At 44.0% G+C, this 24,726-nt stretch overlaps 1 protein-coding gene across 3 annotated transcripts in view; it reads right to left on the minus strand.

Annotated features, from left to right (window-relative positions):
- The window catches only part of ccdc57 (coiled-coil domain containing 57), a 75,428-nt gene that overhangs the window by 30,447 nt on the left and 20,255 nt on the right, over window positions 1-24,726 (minus strand). Inside the window, exons 4-8 of one of the 3 annotated variants that reach the window (XM_068304111.1) lie at window positions 18,486-18,587; window positions 15,688-15,818; window positions 15,498-15,572; window positions 10,986-11,148; window positions 8,758-8,850 (exon numbers count right to left, since the gene is read on the minus strand). In XM_068304111.1, coding sequence (XP_068160212.1) covers window positions 8,758-8,850; window positions 10,986-11,148; window positions 15,498-15,572; window positions 15,688-15,818; window positions 18,486-18,587 — 564 coding nt within the window. Of the gene's footprint in view, window positions 1-8,757; window positions 8,851-10,985; window positions 11,149-15,497; window positions 15,573-15,687; window positions 15,819-16,084; window positions 16,959-18,485; window positions 18,588-24,726 lie in introns of those variants that run through there. The other 2 variants (XM_068304113.1, XM_068304112.1) reach the window with 2 other exon arrangements.

Below are 24,726 nucleotides of genomic sequence, written 5' to 3' on the forward strand. Positions count from 1 at the left end.
AAACAATGAGGACAGCAGTTAACAGATAAATGACCATCATTTTTATTCTTTATTTTATGTTTTTTACATTATGCATTTACGTAACATTTATGTCGGAATTTTGTGGGCTTGGAACGGATTTGGGCATTTGCATGGAAAACGCGTCTCTACTTACGAAAAGTAAGTTCTGGAAGAAATTTCGTAAGTAGAGGTACCACTGTACTATATGCAGCCATTAGCAAACGGCAGAAAACACACCTTGAGGTTTCTTTTATTATTGAGGGTGACTATAATCAATCCAACCTGAAGACAGTCTCCCCCAAATTTCATCAGCATGTCTCCTGCCACACTAGAGGAGACAAGACACTGGATCATGTTTATTCAAGCATACCTGAAGCTTACAAGGTGACTCCCCTCTCTCAGGCAACCATTCTCTCCATTCACTAGACATTGAGGGCTACACTTCTGCAGTAATTGACTACATCTCCACCACTGTAGATGGCATCGGCACCCAAAAACAGATCCTGATGTACCCTAATCAGAAGCCATGGATGCACAGAGAGGTCCATCTACTACTGAAGGCCTGCAATACCGCCTAGAGATCGAGAGATGCACAAGCCTACATTACAGCAAGGGCTGACCTGAAATGGTGCATCAAGAAGGCTAAGCACAGCTACAAGCTGAAGGTTGAGCAGCACTTCTCCAACTTCAACCCCTGATGCATGAGGCAAGGCATTTGAGCTATCAGTGACTACAACCCCAAAATCCGCTCCCCACTTTCCTCTGGTACATCCTTCCTCAACAAGCTTAACAACTTCTATGCTCACTTTGAAAAGGACAACAAAGACCTATAATTAATTTAGTGCTGGCTACCGAATACCAACTTTGAGCACTCTCCCTCACTGATGTCGAAGTAGTGCTTAGGAAAACCAACACACATACTGTAAAGCTACAGGCCCTGCACATGCTATATGCTCAGAACATTTGAGCTGGCAGGGGTTCTGATGGACTTATTCAACTGGTCCATGCTGTTGTTCTAACCTGCTTCAAATACCCTCCATTTGTGCCAGTACAGAAGCCTCTGCACAAAAACCACAGGTTCAGGAACAACTTTTTCCACGCTGACGTGCCTCAACAACTTCCGTCCAGTGACACTGACCCTCATTATTACTAGATGCTTAGAGCAGCCGGTTCTGGCACTTCTCAAATCCTGTCTGTCCCTCACCCAGGACCGACACCAATTAGCCTACTGCAGGTAAAGGAATACAGAAGAAGCAGCGTCCATAGCATTGCACTCTGTCCTCTCACAACTGAATTATAATTACACCTACGCCAGGATGCTGTTTGTTGACTTAAGTTCAGCATTCAACACTGTCATCCCTGCCAAGTTAAAGGGTGTGGTGCAGTTCAGAATGGGTTGATGGATATTCTGCTATTGTCCAGCCTCTGAGAAACATGATTAACGAAAATGGAGCTGGAAATTTGCGAAGCAGATTACTTTGGACATCAGAGGGACACGCTGCTTTTGAGACTATTAAAACTTTGCTACAGCAGACGCCGGCTTTGACCCTTCCAGACCATGAGAAACCGTTCCAGTTGTTTGTGTCGTGTCGTCAGGGACATGCAGTGGGGATGTTAGGCCAGAAAACAGGTACATGCTCAACCAATTGCCTATTATTCTGTTGCACTAACGCCGGTAGAACTAGGTTTGCCAGACAGCTATCAGCACCTGGCTGCCGCTCATTTGTTGTATGAAAAAGCCTCAGCTCTTACTATGGGCTATTCGATAGAGATTTTATCACATCATAAGTTGATAAACTGAATTGAGAGAGGAAAATTTGTGTTAACCTCACAACGGTTGACTGACTATCACCGACTTCTTGAATACCCGGATGTGACATTGCATATCTGCAGGGTGAAGAACCCAGCAGACTCCATTCCACTCCCGTTTGAGGGAGAACCACATGACTGTGTGGCTGAGGCAGAGATATGCTAAACTAAGGTCTGACCTGAGTGCTATCCCTTTGGAGTCAGCCGACATGACTCTGTTGGTGGACGGCTCCTGCTACAGAGATGGGGAAGCACTCAGAGCAGGTTGTGCAATTATTGAGTTAAAACATGGCAGAACTGAGATTGTTCGAATGGAAGAGTGTGTGCAGCCGTGTTCCAGCCAGTTGGCAGAACTAAAGGCTTTGACGTCTGCATGTGAGTATGCAGAGGGTAAAAACGCTAACATCTACACAGATTCTGCCTATGCACATGGGGTGTGTCATTTGTTTGGTGCAGCGTGGAAGGGAAGAGGTTTCAGAAAAACTGACGGCTCTCCCATTCAGCACCGTGATCAGATCAGGAAATTATTAATGGCAATGATGAAACCAAGATCCTTAGCCATAATAAAGTGTGCTGCACATCAGAAAAATGATTCATGGGTTGCCAAAGGAAATACAGCAGCAGATGAAGCAGCTAAAAGTGCAGCTTCAGTGAACAATAAAGCTATAATGGTAACTCATGCTGTGGACCTTGAGGAACAAATAACTTGTAAAGATTTGATATTGTTACAGGAAGAGGCTCCAGAAGCAGAATGCCATTTATGGTTTCAAAGAGGAGCTTCTAAAGATGCTGAAGGATTGTGGAGAAACCACGAGGGGCTATTTGTTGCTCCTAGTGGACTCCTACCTTTACTGATCAATGAGTCTCATGGGGTAGGCCATGAGTCTAGAGGCGAAGTGATGAGAAAAATTCGAGAATGGAATTTTTGGGCTCCTAAACTACAACAACAAGTTGATGAAGTGATTGGCCGATGTGAAACATGCTTAAAAAGTAACATTCGAAAAGGGGAAACACCTCCTGCAGGACATATTCCAGCATCTGAAGGACCTTTTCTACACCTGGTCATGGACTATGTTGATATGGTGAGACCAGTGCAAGGGAAGAGGTATCTGTTGGTGGTGATTGATAGATTCAGCAGGTGGGTTGAAGCGACACCGTCCAAAAACAAAAATGCAGAAACTGTTGCAAAGTTTCTGTGCCGTGAAATCGTTCCGAGGTTCGGGATTCCACTAAGAATAAGTTCAGACAATGGAAAGGAGTTTGTGGATAAAATCGTGAAATGCATGTTGCAGAAGTTAGGAATCAAGCAGAGATTTGGATGTGTGTACAATCCTCAAAGTCAAGGTATTGTGGAGAGAGTGAATGGGATTTTGAAAAACATGAAGCTTTAACCGTCAGGTCAATGCCTTCTCCAATTAACAAAACAGCTACGGGACCTTCTCTTGATATTTTGACAAATGACATGAAGTCTTATGTCAGACAAATGACTAACATCCACAGGAGCATCTCTGCTCATGTTATCTCATTACAGGCAAAAGCTGACCGTGAGGAGACTTCACCTTCAGTGACACCAGGAGACTTGGTGTACATAAAGGTGTTCAGACGGAAGTGGAACATCCCCCGACGGGAGGGTCCATACGAGGTGGTGAGAGCCACTTCCACTGCAGTGCAGGTCAAAGGATCCCCATACGTGGTGTCATTTAAAGCATTGCTTAAAGGCACCCATTGACATTCTCAGTGACAAAGATGAAGGCCAGGGGAAGGATTCCCTGGAAGGGGGGAATGCTCCTTCTTCTCCTCCTGGCTATGATGGGGATGATGATACAGCACAGTTTCCAGTTATTCAATTCCCCAAAGATAAGTGAGACCCATAATGATGTTAATAATCTACAGAGCAGAAGTAGAAGGGAGATAAGGAGTGGTCCTGGACGTCACTGAACTCTTCCACAGGCTGGATTCACACTAACAGACCTTTTCCAGCTCCTACAGCTCCATTGACAGCCAAAGGTGCTGAAGGCCCACCAGGCCTGAGACAACTAACTATCACTTTCTCCCATCTCACAGAAAAACAGGCGGATGTCTCCAGAGAAATGGATGTGTGTGAAAGTGTTGTGGCTGAAGGTAACAAAACAAAAATGCTCTGAACCTAGGTGGACAGGTCCCTTCCAAGTGACTGAGCGAACGGGAACTGCAGTCCGTTTGCTGGGAAAGGGGGACACATGTTGCCACACTTCATCTACCAGACCAGCCAGAGCCGACCAAGGATCTGCTCTCCCTCCACCGGCTGGTGAAGGTGCCACTCCAGACCCTGATCTGGAAACAGAGGTTGCAGCCCTTGCAACCCCAGAGAGTTCCTCGGCTGAGGAACCAACAAAGGCAACGGCCTCAACTGAGAACATCGTGTGTTGAGTCGTTGAGGACGTCGGTTGTTTTGGTCTGAGAGGAAAAGATCCAGACAACTCATCCCAGAGGAAAAGATCCAAACAACTCATCCCAGAGGAAAAGATGAGTGAGGCGTCCCTCTACAACGCCCACAGCGGCGGTGGGGACTCCTGCCAGAACTCACCCACCTGTGTGAGGGGAAGTCTGACTACAAAGGGGGGTGGATGTATAGATTCCACTCGTCTCGATGTCAGTGAAGCAGGGAGATCCTCACACCATTAGGGGTTGAGCTCTGGGGGAATGTCCTTATTGCCATGCAGCCAAGTACGGGACGAGGACACTGTGAAGGACTGATAGCTTTGTGTCACCAATAAGTTTTCAGTGATAATCCATAAACTCACTACTACATATTGTTCAGTTTTTCAGTAATCTTTGTTTTTTAGTAATCAGAATGTCATAATGCATCTATAGATGAAAGGATCCTGTTCAAATGTTTTGGAGGCTACTAAGGTTGGATTGTCTTCTCTGCAGGCTAAGAAAGCGATCGCTCAGTGAGGGTCACGGAGGAATTTTTCCCCAAGAATGTAATCATCGGGGTTTTCGCCTCCGTCTGTAGTGAAGAATAGTAAGATAGTAGCCATAGATCTGAGCCATCTTTGTTAAAAATTGGGTTGTTGCATTTTATTAAATTTCCCAGTTTTGGTCCATGGCTTAAAAGCCATGGAAGGGGGGTATGTGGTGGAAAGTTTTTAATACAATAAAATAATATAGTAAAACAATATCATCTAAGTGAACCAAAGATCTGGATTGTTGTGTGTGTCATATTATTCAGCGCTTGTGAAGGTGGCCCCAGGATGTCTGGAGGTCATGAAGACGCTGCATGAAAATAATTCCTGTTAGACCATATTTGGAAATGCTTGCATGACTGTGGGTATCCTTGAAGAAGTTAGACACTGACAGAAGCAGCTAGCCAGATCATTTCATACACTGTACCTGAAATTAGAATGTATGTTTCTGCACAGGGTCATCCAGAGAATGTCTGCAGCAGATCCTCACAGGGGTCACGTGACTGATTATGTTATGTCATCAAATAGTTTTGTGAAACTGTCGACTTGATATTTTTGGTAACGTCTGGAGGTCATGACGTACCAACTGAGAGCCCATAAAGAACTGGTTGAAAGCAGATGGCCGAGGTTAATACCTCCCCCTAGTCACACCTTTAGGGTATAAAAAGATATGTGATTCATTATTTTAGTTTGTATTTGAAGTTTTCATCTACCCAGAGTACTCTGCAACAACACACCGGAGGACTTTTTCATCGTCCCCAGAGCTCTCATCATGCTTAGATAAGTATTTGTTGAACTTGTCTGTTTGTTGAACCTGTCTGTCTGTCAATATCATCGATGATGTTATTGGACTCATACTCAACCTATTGATGATATTATTGTACTGCTACTCAACCTAAACATGATTTGAATTGACAAATAAATATCTTGTATTTTACACTGTCTCCTGTCCTTAAGAAAAATGAAATCCCCACCACAAGGGACAGTAATCTCATTTTAAAGTAATTTATATTTTGTTTATCATTATGAAAAAGAAAAATTTCCAGATGTCTGGCATCATCCCTGGTGTCAGGAAACCTTAAAATCTGTGCTGCAGCAGCACCATCACGTGGGTTCATGCATCATCGGCGACACCTGTCGCTTCATCAGTCAGGGCAGCCATTACAGCACAATATGATCAATAAAGTGATACATCTTCATTTGAGCTGATTTTTTGATAAATAAGTGTGATGATGTTGGCTTGTTGTGTTGTTGCTTGCCATATATTTATATAATGGCGCTGATGTGGATTCACAGCAGAAGTGATGCAATCATCATAGTGACTACTTACCATTACCATTGTGTCACTTCTGCTTTGAGGGAGCTCATCGTAACTTGTGATATATTTCGTTTGTCCAAGGTCTCCATTGATCATAAAAAAAATAATGGCACCAAAAAGTTTGTTCAATTATGTACTTCAAACAATACCCCGGGTTCATTTTGACTTTACTGTCCCTTTAACAACTAAAGCTACAGAAGCGTCCACAAAAAAACCACCAGGTTCAGGAACAGCTTTTTCCCCACAGCTGTCTCCCTGCTGAGCTCTGCACCCATCACACCCATGCCCCTTAATTCACACGCACCGTCCCCCAAAACCCCCCCAAATAAGAGAATTGGACTTATTAATGTATGATCACATTTCTTGTTTGCTTCATCATGCACATACTGTTAATTATACCATAATCATTGTGAACATATAATCGCAACTGTTTCTAAATACAGTGCACCCTCGTGCATTCGTGCATTAACACTCGAGACTCCACCTCATTGCGGATTTTTAATACGTGCATTCTATTGTGCTGACGGAATCCGGAAGTGCGCTTTGTTCCATCAGTCTCTGACTTTCGTGAGACACAAAAATGCTTTAAACACTTGATAAGAGTGTGGGAAAAGGTAATATAGATAGACGGTGGTTTAATATCAGTATGGGGAGGGTTCATAAACATTTACCGTATTGGCCCGAATATAAGACGATGTTTTTTGCATTGAAAGACTGATAAAGTGGGGGTTGTCTTACATTCGGTGTCTAGACATTATACCCATTCACAACGCTAGATGGCGATAGATATCTTCATAGCAAATGCTGAACTTAACTTCCCAGGCCAAAGCAAACCCCCTGTGACGAAGAAGAAAAATAAAAATAGCAGTAGCCCAAAGAAGAAAAATAAAAATAGCGGTAAGAAAGATAAGAAAAGAAAATAAGAGAAGAGATAACAGAAAATGGAGAAACATAGCGACAATCTGGAGAAAAGTGGGTCGGTTCTCTGATGATAGCAAGGTTGGTGCCACTCACCATTCATTTACTAATGTGATTGCACTTTAGTTTACATATTTAAATGTTCATGACCCCGTCCACACGATGACAGATTTTTTGAAAACGCAACTCTTTGAAAACGCATCGAAAACAATTTGCGTCCACACGACAGCGTTTTCAAAAAAATCTCCGTCCACACGTAAACGCATCAGTGCGTTTTCGAAGATGGCTATAAGCATGCCAAACCATGTGGTGGCAGTATTGAGTCAAATTTTATCCAATAGGAATCTTCCGTGTTTTGTTATCACAAAACTCCTGCAAAACGCTGCCATCAACAAGGTTTCGTACGTCCATCACATATGTACACACGGGCCCATAAATATGACGTCACAGTGGTTTTCGTCGCAAGACGTCAGCGTTTTTAAAAAGTTACGGATACACCGTCCACACGACAACGCAGACCCAGCGTTTTTAAAAAAAATCCACCTAGGCCAGTGTTTTCAAAAAGTTGCATTTTTGTTCCGGATATCTGCGTTGTCGTGTGGACGGAAGGCGTAAACACAACAAGAAAGTTGCGTTTTCAAAAAGTTCCGGCATCGTGTGGACAGGGCCTAAGATGTGATTGACAGTTTTTGCATGATTTGAATGAGGCAAAATAACATGCTTTTTCAGTCGAATATATTCTTATAATCATTTGTTTGAGATGTACTGTAATTATTTTCTGTATAAAAATTAAATTTGGTGTTCAAAAAGTCTTTTTTTAAACTTAAGTCTTGAAAAAGAGGGGGTCGACTTATAATCAGGGTCGTCTTCTATTCGGGCCAATACGGTAAATTACCGTAAATAATAAAATAAATAGATTGCGATCTCGATCTCGGATTCCTTAATTGAGTGTGGTTCTTGAAACTTATTATTAATACTATGTAATATAGTCACATCCTGCTTATAGCCTGGATTTACTTGCCACACAAGTAAAGTTGCGAAGATATTCGGTGGACATACTAACAAACGAATGGACAGACTGACGAACGGACAAACACTGAAAATTACAATACATCACCCCTTAAAAGCAGGATGTAATAATGTACAGATTTAAGCCCCACCTATTTCCGGCCAAAGCACACTTCTGGTTTAAGTCCCACCCATTCTGAGTACAGATATGGATACAGATAATTTAGATGGTTGAAGAGATACAGATACAGATAGTGGTGTAGTCGCTCATTCCTAACGGTGGGTAACCTGTCACGTGTCTGAGACCTTCCAAGAGCAGCGCTTTTCAAAATAAAATATTTTTAGACTGATAATAAAAAAAAAGAAGAAAAAGTCAAACATTCTGTGCTGCCCTGTATCTAAATTGGTACTGGGTTGCGACCCGGTGGTTGGGAACCGCTGATTTAGATGATTCGTAACAGAACAATCTGGCCAAGATGGACCCAGTACACCAGGACATAGGCGCATTGATTTTAGCCAAGATAGCGGCGCATACAGCTCCGTCCTCAATGCTCTCGTTTTCAGTGCTGTGTTTGGTTTTATGTTTATTGTCACCTTGTTCGCATTCTGTCATCCATTCAGCACCTACAGCCGGCACGAGATTTTCAGAATCAGAAACTGCAGCGAAGAGAGTGTTACAGCACAACATTCCAACAGACATTGGGAGGAGCCCCGTAATATTGATCTGTGGAGTGTATACCTTAGGTGTATTCTCACCTGTGTTGCCAGGTCCTTCTCTTTATCACAAGAACACAGTAAGGCAGCCATGTTTTGAGGCACTTGTTCTTTATTCTGCACGTCTGCCTCAGCCTGACAGTAACAAAAAGTAAGTTGGTGTTACAGTTAGAATTTATGACCATTTCCACTGGTATGTTGTAGTATGGGTACAGTGGACTTCTTTTAAATCTCTCAAAGTTATCTTTAAAATGACAAACAAATACAAGTAATGTAAAGTAAATTAAAAAAAGAACAAATAATGACTGAAAAGGAGCAGCTAAAAATTCCATCGTCTGCATACAGGGAAGCCACATGTACAAATATAATACAGGGAATACTGCAAATATACAAACGAATACTGAAATATTCAATGAGCTATTGAATATTTCTGGCATCACACCCAGAGTGCACCCTCCCTCACACCCCAAGTCTGCTGGGTGCTGGATCTAGCAACCCCGCGACTGGCGACAGTGGATGAATCAGGTATTGAAAATGAATGAATGAATGAATGAAAGAGTGAGATGATATGTAACATATGTAGACATACTACCTAAATAGTTATTGTATATCTTATATTGCACCTGATGGCATACAGTTTGAGAACTGACATTATGTTGGGTTCTGCGATGCCACTGGTGAAGATACTTTCAACAGCCTTGAGTCAGGTGTGTTCAGTAGTCTGATGAAGTACAGCCTCTGGTGAGCTTTTTTACTGTTACTGGAGGGATTTTAGCCCAGCAAATGTCCTTTTTCATTGTTTCCAAACCGCTGTGCTGCAGCACACTTGTGTGCCGTGAATCAAAGAGGCAAACTAGCGTAATTAAAAAATGCCATTGTCGAGTGTCTGTGTTGTAACCTAGATTCTAGATTACAGCAGTTGGAAAAGCAGTTGCCCTAATTGATGTAAAGGCCAGGGAATCTGGCATTGCCAGTTTGTTCAACCTCCACTCCCTTGATGTTGGGAAGCAGCAAAGTGGGTACTCCATCTCACTTCAGTCCTTTCTCTAAACAATGACCTTGGTTAGAGAGAGATCCCTTCTCTTCTCTTGAAGAGTAGGGATCCCTATTTCAGAATGGACAGAGGTGCAATAGGTGACATGAGTACAGAGCAGATCAACAAATTCACACACAAAGATTGCACAGCCCCCTGACACAAATGCATTTGGTGAATTTGAGCTGTACTAATAACTTGATTACCATAAATTTTGGACTATTGAGCGCACCTGAATAAAGGCTGCATAAACTGAATTGTAAAACAAAAAAGTCTACATATACAGGCCACACCTGTCTGTAACCTGTAGGTGTTGAGATGTTGTAACATTAAATATTTGCACTGAAAAGATTTAGGAAATTTCCTGTAAGAAAGAAGTGCAGTCTGTATGCATATCTGTCAGTTGTTCTGTACAGGCCTACAGGAGTCTTAGTGTGGGCGTTCACCTGCCTCAAAACCTTGAGGTCATGTGTGTGTCAAGTGGAGTGCCTTCCCCTAGGATCAAAGGGGACCTTTTGATTGAGGAGATCATCTATCTCATTCATCAGAGATTGAACATTAGCGATGAGTATGAAGAGTCTTGTGCTAATCAGTCGATAAGTCTCTGCTATACTCCTCCCTGCCTACATTTCTTCCTTATCAGCCTGCAGGTAGAAGCACATGCCCCTGTTGTGGTCCATTCTGGTGGTAATCCAGCATGACGCTATAGGTCCAGGAAAGACTGGAGCTTCAACATGTCTCGCAGGAAAAGACAATAAAGTAGGAAATTAAACAATAACTATGTAAGGCTTGACTCAGAGATACATTATGATGCCCTGCAGGGCAAAAACATTCTGATAATCACAAAATCAGGGTCTCACACCAGTAATGAATCATTATCTATTCTTGCATATGCAATAAGGAGAGATATACTCTTTGCAGCAATGTTTTTCATGTACTGCATGCTTCAAAGGCATGATGTGTCATGCACCTTCCCTCTTGTGTTCGAGAAAATATTGTCAGCATCTCAGCGTTTCTTCATTTAAGCAATGCAGAAATGTAACAAAACTTTTATTCAACCATGTATCATAACGACAGGTTCTGTGATGCCATACTAATATGAAAAATTGATAAGCACATAAGCCTATGAAATAGTAAATATCATGTCTGTGAAAAAAGTCATGGATTTCCAATTGGTATTGATTACATATACACTATATAGACTATAGAATAGACTGTATAATGTTGATAGACTAACCTGGTCTCTGGCCTGAGTATGGTTTTCCATTGACTGTTCATTAGCAATGCCGTCTTCCGTCTTTATGGCTTCACAGTGCCTTTGGCACTCCTGCTCCTCTTCAACCTGTATTGGCTCTAAGGCCTTTTCTCTCTTCAGACCACCACTCAGTTGTAGATTGTATCTGAAAAACACAGAATTGAATTTAGAAAAATCATGAGAACGACTTAGATTGAGTAGTTGAAGCTAGACTAAGGACAGAAGTGAGCATTTGTAAGCAGCAGTATGGTTTCATGCCAAAAGGCATTATTTGCTTTGAGGATGCTGATAGAGAAGTACAGAGAAGGCCAGATGGAGCTGCGTTGTGTTTTTGTAGATCTGGAGAAAGCTTACAATTGGGTGCCCAGAGAGGAACTGTGGTATTGTATGAGGAAGTCTGGCCTCTCTGACTTTATCTCCAAAACCTCTAACATGTGCTGTCCTTCTAATGTACTCATTCCTGATCCAATCCATCCTGGTCACTCCCAAAGACAACCTCAGCATCTTCATCTCTGCTACCTCTAGCTCTGTCTCCTGTGTTTTCCTCAGTGACAGTCTCTAGACCAAACAACATCGCTGGTCTCACCACAGTTTTGTACGCCTTTCCTTTCATTTTAGCTGAAACTCTTCTATCACACATCACACCTGACACTTTTCTCCACCCGTTCCATCCTGCCTGTACACGCTTCTTCACCTCTTGTCCACACTCTCCATTGCTCTGGACTGTTGACCCAAAGTACTTAAAATCCTCCACCTTCTTGATCTCCCTGTGACCTCACTCTTCCACTTGGGTCCCTCTCATTCACACACATGTACTCTGCCTAACCTTCATTCGTTTCCTTTCGAGGACAAACCTCCACCTCTCTAGCTTCTCCTCCACCTGTTCCCTGCTCTCACTGCAGATCACAATTTCATCTGCAAACATCATAGTCCATGGAGATTCCTGTTTAGCCTCGTCTGTCAGCCTGTACATCACCATAGCGAACAAGAAGGGGCTCAGAGCTGATCCTTGATGCAGTCCCACCTCCACCTTGAACTCCTCTGTCACACTTACAGCACACCTCACCACTGTCTTACAGTCCTCATACAGTACATGTCCTGCACCGCTCTAATATACTTCTCTGCCACTCAAGACTTCCTCATACAATACCACAGTTCCTCTCTGGGTACTCTGTCATAAGCTTTCTCCAGATCTACAAAAACACAATGCAGCTCAGTCTGGCCTTCTCTGTACTTCTCTATCAACATCCTCAAAGCAAATACTGCATCTGTAGTACTCTTTTTTTGGCATGAAACCATACTGCTGCTCACTTCTGCACTTAGTCTAGCTTAAACTACTCTTCCCATAACTTCATTGTATGGCTCATCTGCTTTATTCCTCTGTAGTTGCCACAACTCTGCACATCTCCCTTGTTCTTAAAAATGGGCACCAGCACACTTCTCCTCCATTCCTCAGGCATATTCTCACTATCTAAGATCCTGTTGAACAACCCAGTCAGAAACTCTACTGCCACCTCTCATAGACACTTCCAAACCTCTATGGGTATATCATCAGGACCGAGTGCATTTCCACTCTTCATCCTCTTCAGTGCCCTCCTCACTTCATACTGACTAATCGTTGTTACTTCCTGGTCCACAACAGCCACCTCTTCTGGTCTTTGTTCTCTCTCATTTTCCTCATTCATCAATTCTTCAAAGTACTCTTTCCATCTTCCCATCACACTACTGGTACCTGTCATAGACTTCCATCCCTATCCTTACTCACCCTAACCTGCTGTATGTCCTGCCCATCTCTGTCTCTCTGTCTTGCCAACCTGTATAGATCAGTCTATCCCTCCTTACTGTCTAACCTAGCACACAAGTCATCATAAGTCCTTTGTTTGGCCTTTGCTACCTCTACTTTCACATTACACTGCATCTCCCTGTACTCCTGTCTGCTTTCCTCAGCCCTCTCAGTGTCCCACTTCTTCTTAGCTAATCTTTTTCTCTGTATACACTCCTGTACCTTCTCATTCCACCATCAAGTCTCCTTATCTACTTTCCTTCCAGATAACACAACACATACTCTCCTACCTGTCTCCCTGATCACATTAGCTGTTGTTGTCCAGTCATCTGGAAGCACCTCCTGGCCACCAAGAGCCTGTCTTAACTTCTTCCTAAAAGTCATGCAACACTCTTCCTTTTGCAGCTTCCATGCAACACCCTTCCTTTTTCAGCTTCCATCTGCTTTTTTCAGTTTCCAAGATTTAACGTTCCAAGTAATCTTCTTCTACAATCAGACAAAAGGAGGAGTGGATACTATGGACTAGATGGTTGGCAACTACACCTGCAAACGCCAGACACAGAGATGGCCCATGGTGCTTTGGTATAATATGATTGACGTCGCCACTCTAAATACTTGTTCATTTTTCAGGGCTCAGCACCCTGAAGTCGTCCATTGGCATCACCAATGGACGACGACACTTCCTCACAGAGCTCTCAATGGAGCTTGTGACACCTCACATGAAAAGTCGACGGGAAGGTAACCCGAACCTACCAACCTACATCACAGCAACAATGGAACGGTGTGGAGTGACAAAGACTGCAGCAATCCGGCCACAGGAAAGAAGCACATAGTGCCAGCGGTTGTGTCCAAGAAAGAAAGATAGCAAAATCGCTAATTGCTGTGGGAAAAGCAGTACCCCTGTGTGCAATGTTCACAGTCAGAAGCAAGTAGTTTGTAACAGATGCACACAGTGAGAGGAAATTTGATGTTTTTGAATGTATGTGCATGTGTGTACATATGCATATACAAAAACTGTCAATTCTTAAAACTAATGAAAAAATAAATAAAAATGCCAATGGATTCATGTCACAAAGATGTTTTATGAGGAATACCTGGAATATGAATATATTACAACTTTTCATTTTGAAGCTGTTGAAGAAAGACAATCCCTGGGGTCATGTTTGACCCCACCTGTGGAATAGTGGATGTATTGGTAACTTGTGCATCCAAGGGTTAAGATCCCTTGGCTCCTCTCATGTAGCTGCCAGATAATTTTGTCCCATTTAGTTATGTTTGACCTGGTTGTCTCTCAGCTGCCTGTCCCTTTTTTTAGTTTGTGGATTTTTGTCATTTTGCTCTGCTGTTTTGCTCACTTGAGTTTCCAGCATGAGCAATAAATTGTTGATTTAAAAAAAAATCTTATCTCAATCTGCCTTTTGGGGTCAAAGTGTTTGCCAGTGGACAACTTTACAGAATTATCTGGCCATAATGGACCCTGCAGAGACAGATAAAATTGGGCAGGCCTGTGTTAGACTCCCTTAACAAGCTGCATTCCCGTGTGAGTCACCTCGGCAGTTGCTTGGACCATGTCACTTCTCAGCACTCAACACCTACTCCTTTGGTCCACACCTCAGCAGTCCAGTTCGGGGACGAGGTGGATGCCTCAAACTCAGGAGTAGGGGCAATCCTATCCCAGCGCTCCACCTCAAACCAGAAGCTGTGTCCTTATGCATTTTTCTTCCATCATCTCATCAACCTCCCCTGAAGAGGCCTCGGCTCTTCATGTAGTTGCCAGATAATTCTGTCCTGTTAGTTATGTTTGTGTACCTGGTAATTTCTCAGCTGCCTGCCCTTTTTTCTAGTTTGTGGTTTTTTGTTGTCTGCTGTTTTGATTTGCATTGCTCACTTCTGTCCCCAGCCAGAGGATTAAACCGCTGATCTTTTTCATCTTATCTGAATTTGCTTTTTGGGGTCCAAGTGTTTGCCAGTGGGTAACTTAACATATAGTCCACAAACAACGCTATGAAGAAAAGTCTGGTTAACTTGGTCTCCCAGAAAGCAAAGATCTTAATGCAATCAATCATTCAACTGACGTGATTGTGTGTGTGTGTGTGTGTGTGTGTGTGTGTGTGTGTGTGTGTGTGTGTGTGTGTGTGTGTGTGTGTGTGTGTGTGTGTGTGTTACGAAGTTGTCTAAGGATCTTTAAAAAACAAAACTTCCCTCCCAAAGAATGACAACTTCCTTGTGGTCTAAGAATATTTGAAAGGATATGTTCAATGGGGTAGCATCTTCCTCTGGCCATGGGCTTGCTTCTGGAATGAAAAGTAAACTGCCTTTGTGGTCGGCACTGCCTGTCTCTGTTGGTTCTCAGCTTTATCCTGTTTGTCCAGTATGTCTACATGCAATTTTTTTGTCTTAGCTGTTTTTCACAAATTAAAAAAAAAAAAACCTTATTACGAAGTTTCAGCCCAGCTACATATTTCCTTTTGGTCATGATACAGTTGGCTGTAGGTCTTTAACTGAAAAAAATAATTAAAAAATAAATAATTGTTTTGTAAGTGGTTTTATATTAAATTTGGTAAAAATGAGTTCAGACTTTTCTGCTTTCTTTAACAAACATGAGATACTCTTTCCTGTCCTTTTTCTCTCTTGATCCCATGCACTATTACAGCAACTGCTTCTCCCAGTGGATGGCTCTGGAAGCAAATTGTGTCTTATTAATCACTCACTTCTTAACATTGGTATCTTCTTCCTTCTTCCATTTGATCTCCATCCATTTCAGCTGACCCTCAAGCTCTTCTATCCTGAGACGGGATACAGGAAATGTGGATACACACACACACGCACGCACACACACACACACACACACACACACACACACACACACACACACGCACACGCACATACATACACACATACCTGTAGTCCTTGATAGCAGTGAGGTCTTTGAGTTCCTGGTCCTTATGTTCTAGTAGGTTTTGCATCTGCTGGCAGAATTCCTGAAGTTGAGCCTGACACTGCACTTCAGTCTCTTTGGATTGCAACTTCAGCTGGACACACACACACACACACACACACACACACACACACACACACACACACACACACACACACACACACACACACACACACACACACACACACACACACACACACACACACACACACACACACATACACACACACACACACACAGAGATTATGCTGACAAAGAGGTGGAATGAAAAGGTGGGAGAGACTAGCCTTAGGAAGGTAAAACGAGGGAGTGCTGAATAGGTAAAATATTTTCAACTGATATTTGCAACTGATATCATACTTATGTCCACGGTGCACTGGCGTCCCTCCCAGAGTGTACCTTGCCTCACACCCCCAGTCCACCGGGATAGGCTCCAGCAACCCCATGACCCGATACAGCGGAATAAGAGGGTGTGACGACTCACATCGTGTATGTGATGGGGTTGTCCTCTTGCCCCGTTTTCCTGTCTGCTACTTATGTATGCTGATTTGGGGAGTACACTTGTTCTCTCTCCTGATTGGCTATGTCAAGGCCTCACCATATATATAAGGATCCAAGATGGCAGTCCTATCGGGGCAGTAGGGCAGCAGGCAGCGGATCCTCATCGTCTCCATCTTCCAACCAGCTGTTTGGTATGGACTGCTTAGTTTCGTTTGAGAAGGAGGGTTGGATACCAGTTTGTTAGGTGATTCTTTTCTCCTGTTTATGTAGTTGGGAAGGTAAGAACTTGTTGTTTGTTTTTCTGTTAGGTTAATCATTATTCTTTTGCAGACAGGATTGTTTTGATTGTTATTTTGGCATTAGTCCAACCCAAATCAATCTCAACGTATTACTTGATATATTTAGTTCTTGCGATAAAAACTCTTGAAATCCTTTTTTTTTTTTGTTTAACCATTTGACTTGATGGCTTTGGGTCTTGGGGAAGACGGGGTCTGTTCATGTTATGGCTCAGGCTCTCCTAGACTGGACGTAACGTGGGTATTGAAAATGAATGAATGAATGAATAACACAATCATAAAACATAATCTCTTGCTTGTCTAGTACAGGAACATTCAGAAATATTGCACTCTTGTAGTATCAATTCCATCACATGGTCATGGGGAGCTGGAGCCTATCCCAGCTGGCTTAGGGCATGAGGCAAGGGAAACTGGGTGTGACACCAGTGTGCTGCAGAGCCACAAAGAGACAGACAACCACCCACGCACGCACGCACGCACGCACGCACACACACACACACACACACACACACACACACACACACACACACACACACACACACACACACACACACTACGGTCAATTTGAGACTGGCCAGTTAACCAGAAGTGCATGTTTTTGGAGGTGGCTGGAAGCTGAACAATCTAGAGAGAACCCACGCAGACACGGGGAGAACATGCAAACTCTGAACCAAAAGCGGGACACGAACGCGGAACCCACTGCACCACCATCCCACCCCACTCTTGAATACTTGAGTGCTAATAATGCCCTCTGAGGAAATGACAACACCAGTATTGTAAGCATGTCTGTGCTTTTAGCGAAGCAAAACATCTATATAAGAGCTTTCCAATGAAAAAAAAAAAAATCATAAGTTCAATATGCTATCTCACCATTACATGTTAACATCAGAGCACTGAGGAGAGGGCCACACTGTCTGGTAACTAACTGATGCCGTAATCATCAGCCACTATCTAAGATTACATCAACCAGCATTAAAGGTTGGCAAAATATGATTAAGACTGTGCACTTATCACAAAGAACCATTTTAGTTTTGGTCTAGATTTGCCTGGAATACAGCAGTTATCAAAATGCTATCAAGCACACAGACCACAAAGGAGGCATGCAGTGACTGGCAAACACAAATGCCACCACTGGCTGATGTTATCTTTCTGGTGTGGGTTCATACATGAATAAGCACACATGGCACACATGTAAAGCTTCAGGATGAATTCACACTGTTCTCATTGTGCTACTGAGGCCTATATGACTTGAAAATTAAAACATGTGCTTTCCAATCTCAGTTCAATTCAACTGCAAAAAACTTGATATCTGTCAAAAAATCCCATTCACTTGGATCAATTTGATCCACATGTGCACATTTCAAGGTGGACAATCTTTTTATGAGTGCATCGATTAATAAATTTGATTATTTATTGGTCCTTGTCATTTTCTTGTCATAAGGAGTGATAGTAGCTCAATCCACTAGGACTTGGAGTGGGAACTGGAGGGTGGCCGGATCAAAGCCCATGTGGACCAAATGGGCAAATGGTGTGTATGCACCATTAAGGAGATCTACATTGATACATGCTTGTGTGTGTGTGTGTGTGTGTGTGTGTGTGTGTGTGTGTGTGTGTGTGTGTGTGTGTGTGTGTGTGTGTGTGTCATCAGCCTGTACACAAATGCATATGCACGTGTCTAATAGATTGACTAACCTGAGAGGGGACAAATAATTTCCCAACGGGAAATCTTAAAGTTGATTTCTTTTCATATTCTGCTTTTGTGCACACATGCTTTATGCACTATGGATTCTATGCATTGTCATGGATTCCATGCATTGATAGGAAGCATTCACGAATAAAATGTGGATTTAGTGTGAGTAAAAAAATTCTGAATTTTGACATTTTTAAAGACAGGTTCACCAAATAAATAAGACAAATAGACAGTAGATGAGTAAAATACATTACCACTATTTTTTTCTTCTCACCTTGAGATCTTGAGAAAGCATTAGGACACGAATCTCATCCATTTTTAAGTTGAACGTGTGTTCCAGATGTTTGAGGTCACTGTTGGAAGTTGCTGTCATCTTCTGTTTGCCAGGGGACAGTAATATCAGATGTTGACATACAATTTATACACCATAACATTTATCAGAAGAAGTAGGTGTATTTCAACAAAACAAATCAAAGATCCTTTAGTATTCGCTGAAATAACTTGGCAGAAGCACAGTTTATACAGTACAGTAAAATTAGTCAGTCAGTCATCTTCAGATTACCACCGCTACCACCGGAGCCTATCTCAGCGGCATAGGGCGTGAGGCGGGGGACACTCCGGGCACGACGCCACTGCACCGCGGAGCCACACACAAAAAAAACGGCCAGTCAACCTGAAGCACATGCTTTTGGAGGTGGAAGGAAGCCAGAGAACCCGGAGAGAACCCACGCAGACACGGGGAGAGCATGTGAACTCCGCACAGAGCGGGACTCGAACCCGGGTCCGCCGTGTTGTGAGGCGGCAGCGCTAACCGCCCGCAGTGAAATTAACTAAAGTAAAATAAGATGTACAATTCATTCATTTCCTTTCATTTATTCGTTTATTTCAGGCCAGGCAAGGAAAAGACAAAAAACAAACATACAAAAAAACAACAACAAACGAAATAATTAAATAAGCAAATAAATAAGCAAAGATCATAACTCAACAATACAATTCTGCCTGAAAGGGAGTTGGAAGAAGAAAACTTATGTAATCCCACCCCGGTTCCTGATTCAGAGATCACCACACTGCTACTTCATTCAAGGACAACCACACAATTATTGCATCATGATGGCATCACCATGGGCAACAATAATGATCACATTGCAATACCAATTCCACACAACAATGTAAGGAAGGCACGGTATACCAACAATGGTAATGTACAATATACCAACAATGGTAATGGACAAATGCCAACATTAGTAATTAACAAATACCAACGATGGCAAAGAAACACTGAGCATATGTTAACAAAACAGAACAGCAGTTTGAGTTAAAGACTCTCATCTCTATATTTTGAGCAGACATGATGTTTATATAATAATTTTAATTTCTGAGTACTTTGGCATTGCTTGTGTTGTGAGTCCAGATTGTTCCAGAGTTTCACTCCGCACACAGACACACAAAAAAGGTTTACGCATGGTTTGAGCTCTCTGCAATGAAAAATATCCAAAACCTCTAAAGTTATGAGCCCTGACTGGAGTTATAAAAAATCGTAGGAGGTTTGGTGGTATTAATTTGTTGAATGCTTTATATAAAGCTATTGATGTATTATATTGTACAAGATCGTGAAATTTTAGCAACTTTGACTGCGTAAACAGGTTATGAGTATGTTCAAGAAAACCAACCTTGTGATTGATCCGCAATGCTCTTTTCTGTAATATGATCAGAGGATTTATTGTGCTCTGATAAGTATTTCCCCAAACTTCAACACAATATCTAAGGTATGGGAGGACCAAGGTGCAGTAAAGTACGGAGTGCATTTCCATCAAGGTATAGTTTTGCTTTATTTATAATTGAGAGGGTTTTGGAGATTTTTGTTTTTATGTGTCTGACATGGGGTTTCCATGACAATTTACTGTCAATTATAACTCCTAAAGATTTATTTTCACTTACAATTTCAATTTGAGTGCCATCAATACTTATTTTCTGTTCAGACATTGTGTTGCGATTTCCAAACATCATTACATTGGTTTTATTTATATTCAAAGATAATTTATTTGTGTTCATCCATTCTTTTATTGTGTTTAGTTCCCTGTTTACTGTATTTACAAGCTCAGAATAATAATCACTACTGTAAAATATATTTGTGTCAATTGCAAATAGTATGAGTTTCAGTACTTTGGTTGTGTTGAATATATCGTTTATGTACAGATTAAACAGTTTTGGCCCCAACACTGACCCCTGGGGGACACCACAAGCAATGCCAATTACATCTGATGAAGTTTTACCCATTTTACCGCCCTGTTAAATAACTTTTTAACCAGTCCCCAGCCAACCCCCTAAATCCATATCTTTCCATTTTATTTAGTAATATTGCGTGATTAATAGTATCAAAGGCTTTTTTCAGATCAATGAAGTGACCAACTGCATACTTTTTCTGCTCCAGTGCATAAGTTATTTCTTCAATAACTTCAATTATTGCCATTGATGTAGTTCTTTTGGTTCAAAAACCATACTGACTTTTGTTTATTATATGATGTTTCTCAAGAAACTTTTCAAGTTGAGAGTTGAAAAGTTTCTCTAAAATTTTTGAAAATTGAGGCAAAAGTGAGATTGGTCTGTAATTAGTAAATGCATGTTTGTTTTCATTTTTGAAGAGTGGAATTACTTGAGCAATTTTCATTTTGCTTGGAAAACAGCCAGTCTGGAAACACAACTTACAGATATAAGTTAAAGGTTTGACAATATTTAGTATTACTTTTTTAACTGGTGACATGCCAATGTCATGACAGTTGGTGGAGGACTTACTTTTACACTTCTGCACGGTGTTTGTCACTTCCTGCTCATTTGTAGCTGAGAGGAAGAACGAAAAGGCATTATTTTCAATAGTTGACTTTGCAATTCCACTATCAAGAATATCAGCAGCCAACTTAGGGCCAACATTCACAAAAAAAATGTTGAATTTATTTACTACATTATTCATATTCCCTTCCTTGAGAGGTCACCTTATCGTGGTGGAGGGGTTTGTGTGTCCCAATGATCCTAGGAGCTAAGTTGTCTGGGGCTTTCTGCCCCTGGTAGGGTCACCCATGGCAAACAGGTCCTAGGTGAGGGACCAGACAAAGTACTGCTCAAAGACCCCACATGATGATTAAAAACATTGGAACACGTTTTCCCTTGCCCGGATGCGGGTCACCGGGGCCCCCCTCTGGAGCCAGGCCTGGAGGTGGGGCTCGAAGGCGAGCGCCTGGTGGCTGGGCCTGCACCCATGGGGCCCGGTCGGGCGCAGCCCGAAAGGACAACGTGGGTCCCTCTTCCCATGGGCTCACCACCTGTGGGAGGGGCCATAGGGGTAGGGTGCATTATGAGCTGGGCGGTGGCTGAAGGCAGGGACCTTGGCGATCCGATACCCGGCTACAGAAGCTGGCTCTTGGGATGTGGAATGTCACCTCCCTAGCAGGGAAGGAGCCTGAGCTGGTGTGTGAAGTCGAGAAGTTCCGACTAGATATAGTCGGGCTCACCTCCACACACGGCTTGGGCTCTGGTACCAGTCCTCTCCAGTCCTCTCTGGAGTTGCCCATGGTGAGAGATGCCGAGCAGGTGTGGGTATATTTATAGCCCCCCGGCTTGGCGCCTGTACATTGGGGTTCACCCCGGTGGACGAGAGGGTAGCCTCCCTCCGCCTTCGGGTGGGGGGCCGGGTCCTGACTGTTGTTTGTGCGTATGCACCAAACAGCAGTTCAGAGTACCCACCCTTTTTGGAGTCCTTGGAGGGGGTGCTGGAGAGCGCTCCCACTGGGGACTCCATTGTTCTGCTGGGGGACTTCAATGCTCCCGTGGGCAATGACAGTGAGACCTGGAAGGGTGTGATTGGGAGGAACGGCCCCCCCGATCAGAAACCGAGCGGTGTTCAGTTATTGGACTTCTGTGCTTGTCACGGACTGTCCATAACGAACACCATGTTCAGACATAAGGGTGTCCATATGTGCACTTGGCACCAGGACACCCTAGGCCGCAGTTCGATGATCGACTTTGTGGTCGTGTCATCGGACTTGCGGCCGCATGTCTTGGACACTCGGGTGAAGAGAGGGGCGGAGCTGTCAACCGATCACCACCTGGTGGTGTGTTGGCTCCGATGGTGGGGGAAGATGCCGGTCCGACCTGACAGACCCAAACGTATCGTGAGGGTCTGCTGGGAACGCCTGGCGAAATCCCCTGTCATAAGGAGTTTCAACTCCCACCTCCGGCAGAACTTCACTCACGTTCCGGGGGAGGCGGGGGACATTGAGTCTGAGTGGACCATGTCGAGGCGGCCGACCGCAGCTGCGGCCGTAAGGTGGTCGGTGCCTGTCGTGGCGGCAACCCCAGAACCCGCTGGTGGACATCAGTGGTAAGGGATGCCGTCAAGCTGAAGAAGGAGTCCTATCAGACCTTTTTGGCCTGTGGGACTCCTGAAGCAGCTGATAGGTACCGGCTGGCCAAGCGGAATGCAGCTTTGGTGGTTGCTGAGGCAAAAACCCTGGCGTGGGAGGAGTTTGGTGAGGCCTTGGAGGACGACTTCAAGACGGCTTCGAAGAAATTCTGGTCCACCATCAGGCGTTTCAGGAGGGGTAAGCAGTGCAGCATCCACACTGTATACAGTGGGGATGGGGCACTGCTGACCTCAACTCGGGACGTTGTGACTCAGTGGGGAGAATACTTCGAAGACCTCCTCAATCCCGCAGACACGCCTTCCCATGAGGAAGCAGAGTCTGGGTTCTCTGAGGCGGGCTCTCCTATCTCTGGGGTTGAGGTCACCGAGGTAGTTAAAAAGCTCCTCGGTGGCAGGGCCCCGGGGGGTGGATGAAATCCGCCCGGAGTTCCTAAAGGCTCTGGATGTTGTGGGGCTGTCCTGGTTGACACGCCTCTGCAACATCGCTTGGACATCGGGGACAGTGCCTCTGGATTGGCAGACTGGGGTGGTGGTCCCCCTTTTTAAGAAGGGGGACAGGAGGGTGTGCTCCAACTACAGGGGCATCACACTCCTTAGCCTCCCTGGCAAGGTCTATTCAGGGGTTCTGGAGAGGAGGGTCCGTCGGGAAGTCGAATCTCGGATTCAGGAGGAGCAGTGTGGTTTTCGTCCTGGCCGTGGAACAGTGGACCAGCTCTACACCCTCCGCAGGGTCCTTGAGGGGGCATGGGAGTTCGCCCAACCAGTCTACATGTGTTTTGTGGACTTGGAGAAGGCGTTCGACCGTGTTCCTCGTGGGGTTCTGTGGGGGGTGCTTCGGGAGTATGGGGTACCGGACCCCTTGATAAGGGCTGTTCGGTCCCTGTAAGAACAATGTCAGAGTTTGGTCCGCATTGCTGGCAGTAAGTCGGATTCGTTTCCAGTGAGGGTTGGACTCCGCCAAGGCTGGCCTTTGTCACCAATTCTGTTCATAACTTTTATGGACAGAATTTCTAGGCGCAGCCAAGGCGTTGAGGGTGTCCGGTTTGGTGGCCTCAGTATTGCGTCTCTGCTTTTTGCAGATGACGTGGTGCTGTTGGCTTCATCAAGCCATGATCTCCAACTCTCACTGGAGCGGTTCGCAGCCGAGTGTGAAGCGGTTGGGATGAGAATCAGTACCTCCAAATCTGAGACCATGGTCCTCAGTCGGAAAAGGGTGGAGTGCCCTCTCCAGGTTGGGGATGAGATCCTGCCCCAAGTGGAGGAGTTCAAGTATCTTGGGGTCTCATTCACGAGTGAGGGTACAATGGAACTGGAGATTGACAGGCGGATTTGTGCAGCGTCTGCAGTGATGCGGACTCTGTATCGGTCCGTCGTGGTGAAGAAGGAGGTGAGCCGAAAGGCAAAGCTCTCGATTTACCGGTCGTTCCTGCCCACACCTATGGTCACGAGCTATGGGTCGTGACCGAAAGTACGAGATCCCGGATACAAGCGGCCGAAATGAGTTTCCTCCGCAGGGTGTCCGGGCTCTTTCTTAGAGATAGGGTGAGAAGTTCGGTCATCCGGGAGGGACTCAGAGTCGAGCCGCTGCTCCTCCGCATCGAGAGGAGCCAGATGAGGTGGCTCGGGCATCTGGTCAGTATGCCTCCTGGACGCCTCCCTGGTGAGGTGTTCCGGGCACGTCCTACCGGGAGGAGGCCCCGGGGACGACCCAGGACACGCTGGAGAGACTATGTCTCCCGGCTGGCCTGGGAACGCCTTGGGATTCTCCCGGAGGAGCTGGACAAAGTGGCTAGGGAGAGGGAAGTCTGGGCTTCCCTGCTTAGGCTGCTGCCCCCGCGACCCGACGTCGGATAAGCGGAAGAGAATGGATGGATGGATGGATGGATGGATGGATGGATGGATTATTCATATTATAATCTTCACCATTTTCATCAATAAAGTAATCAGGGTATGTCCACTTTAAGGATTTTTGTTTGATTAGGCTATTCAAAGCATTCCAAGTTCCTTTTATATTATTTTTATTTTCATACAACTTTTTATGATAGTATAATCGTTTGCTTGTTCTTATAATATCGGTTAAATTATTTTTGTACTTCTT

Source organism: Antennarius striatus, chromosome 20, assembly GCF_040054535.1.
Source record: "Antennarius striatus isolate MH-2024 chromosome 20, ASM4005453v1, whole genome shotgun sequence".
Taxonomy (NCBI): Eukaryota; Metazoa; Chordata; class Actinopteri; order Lophiiformes; family Antennariidae; genus Antennarius; species Antennarius striatus.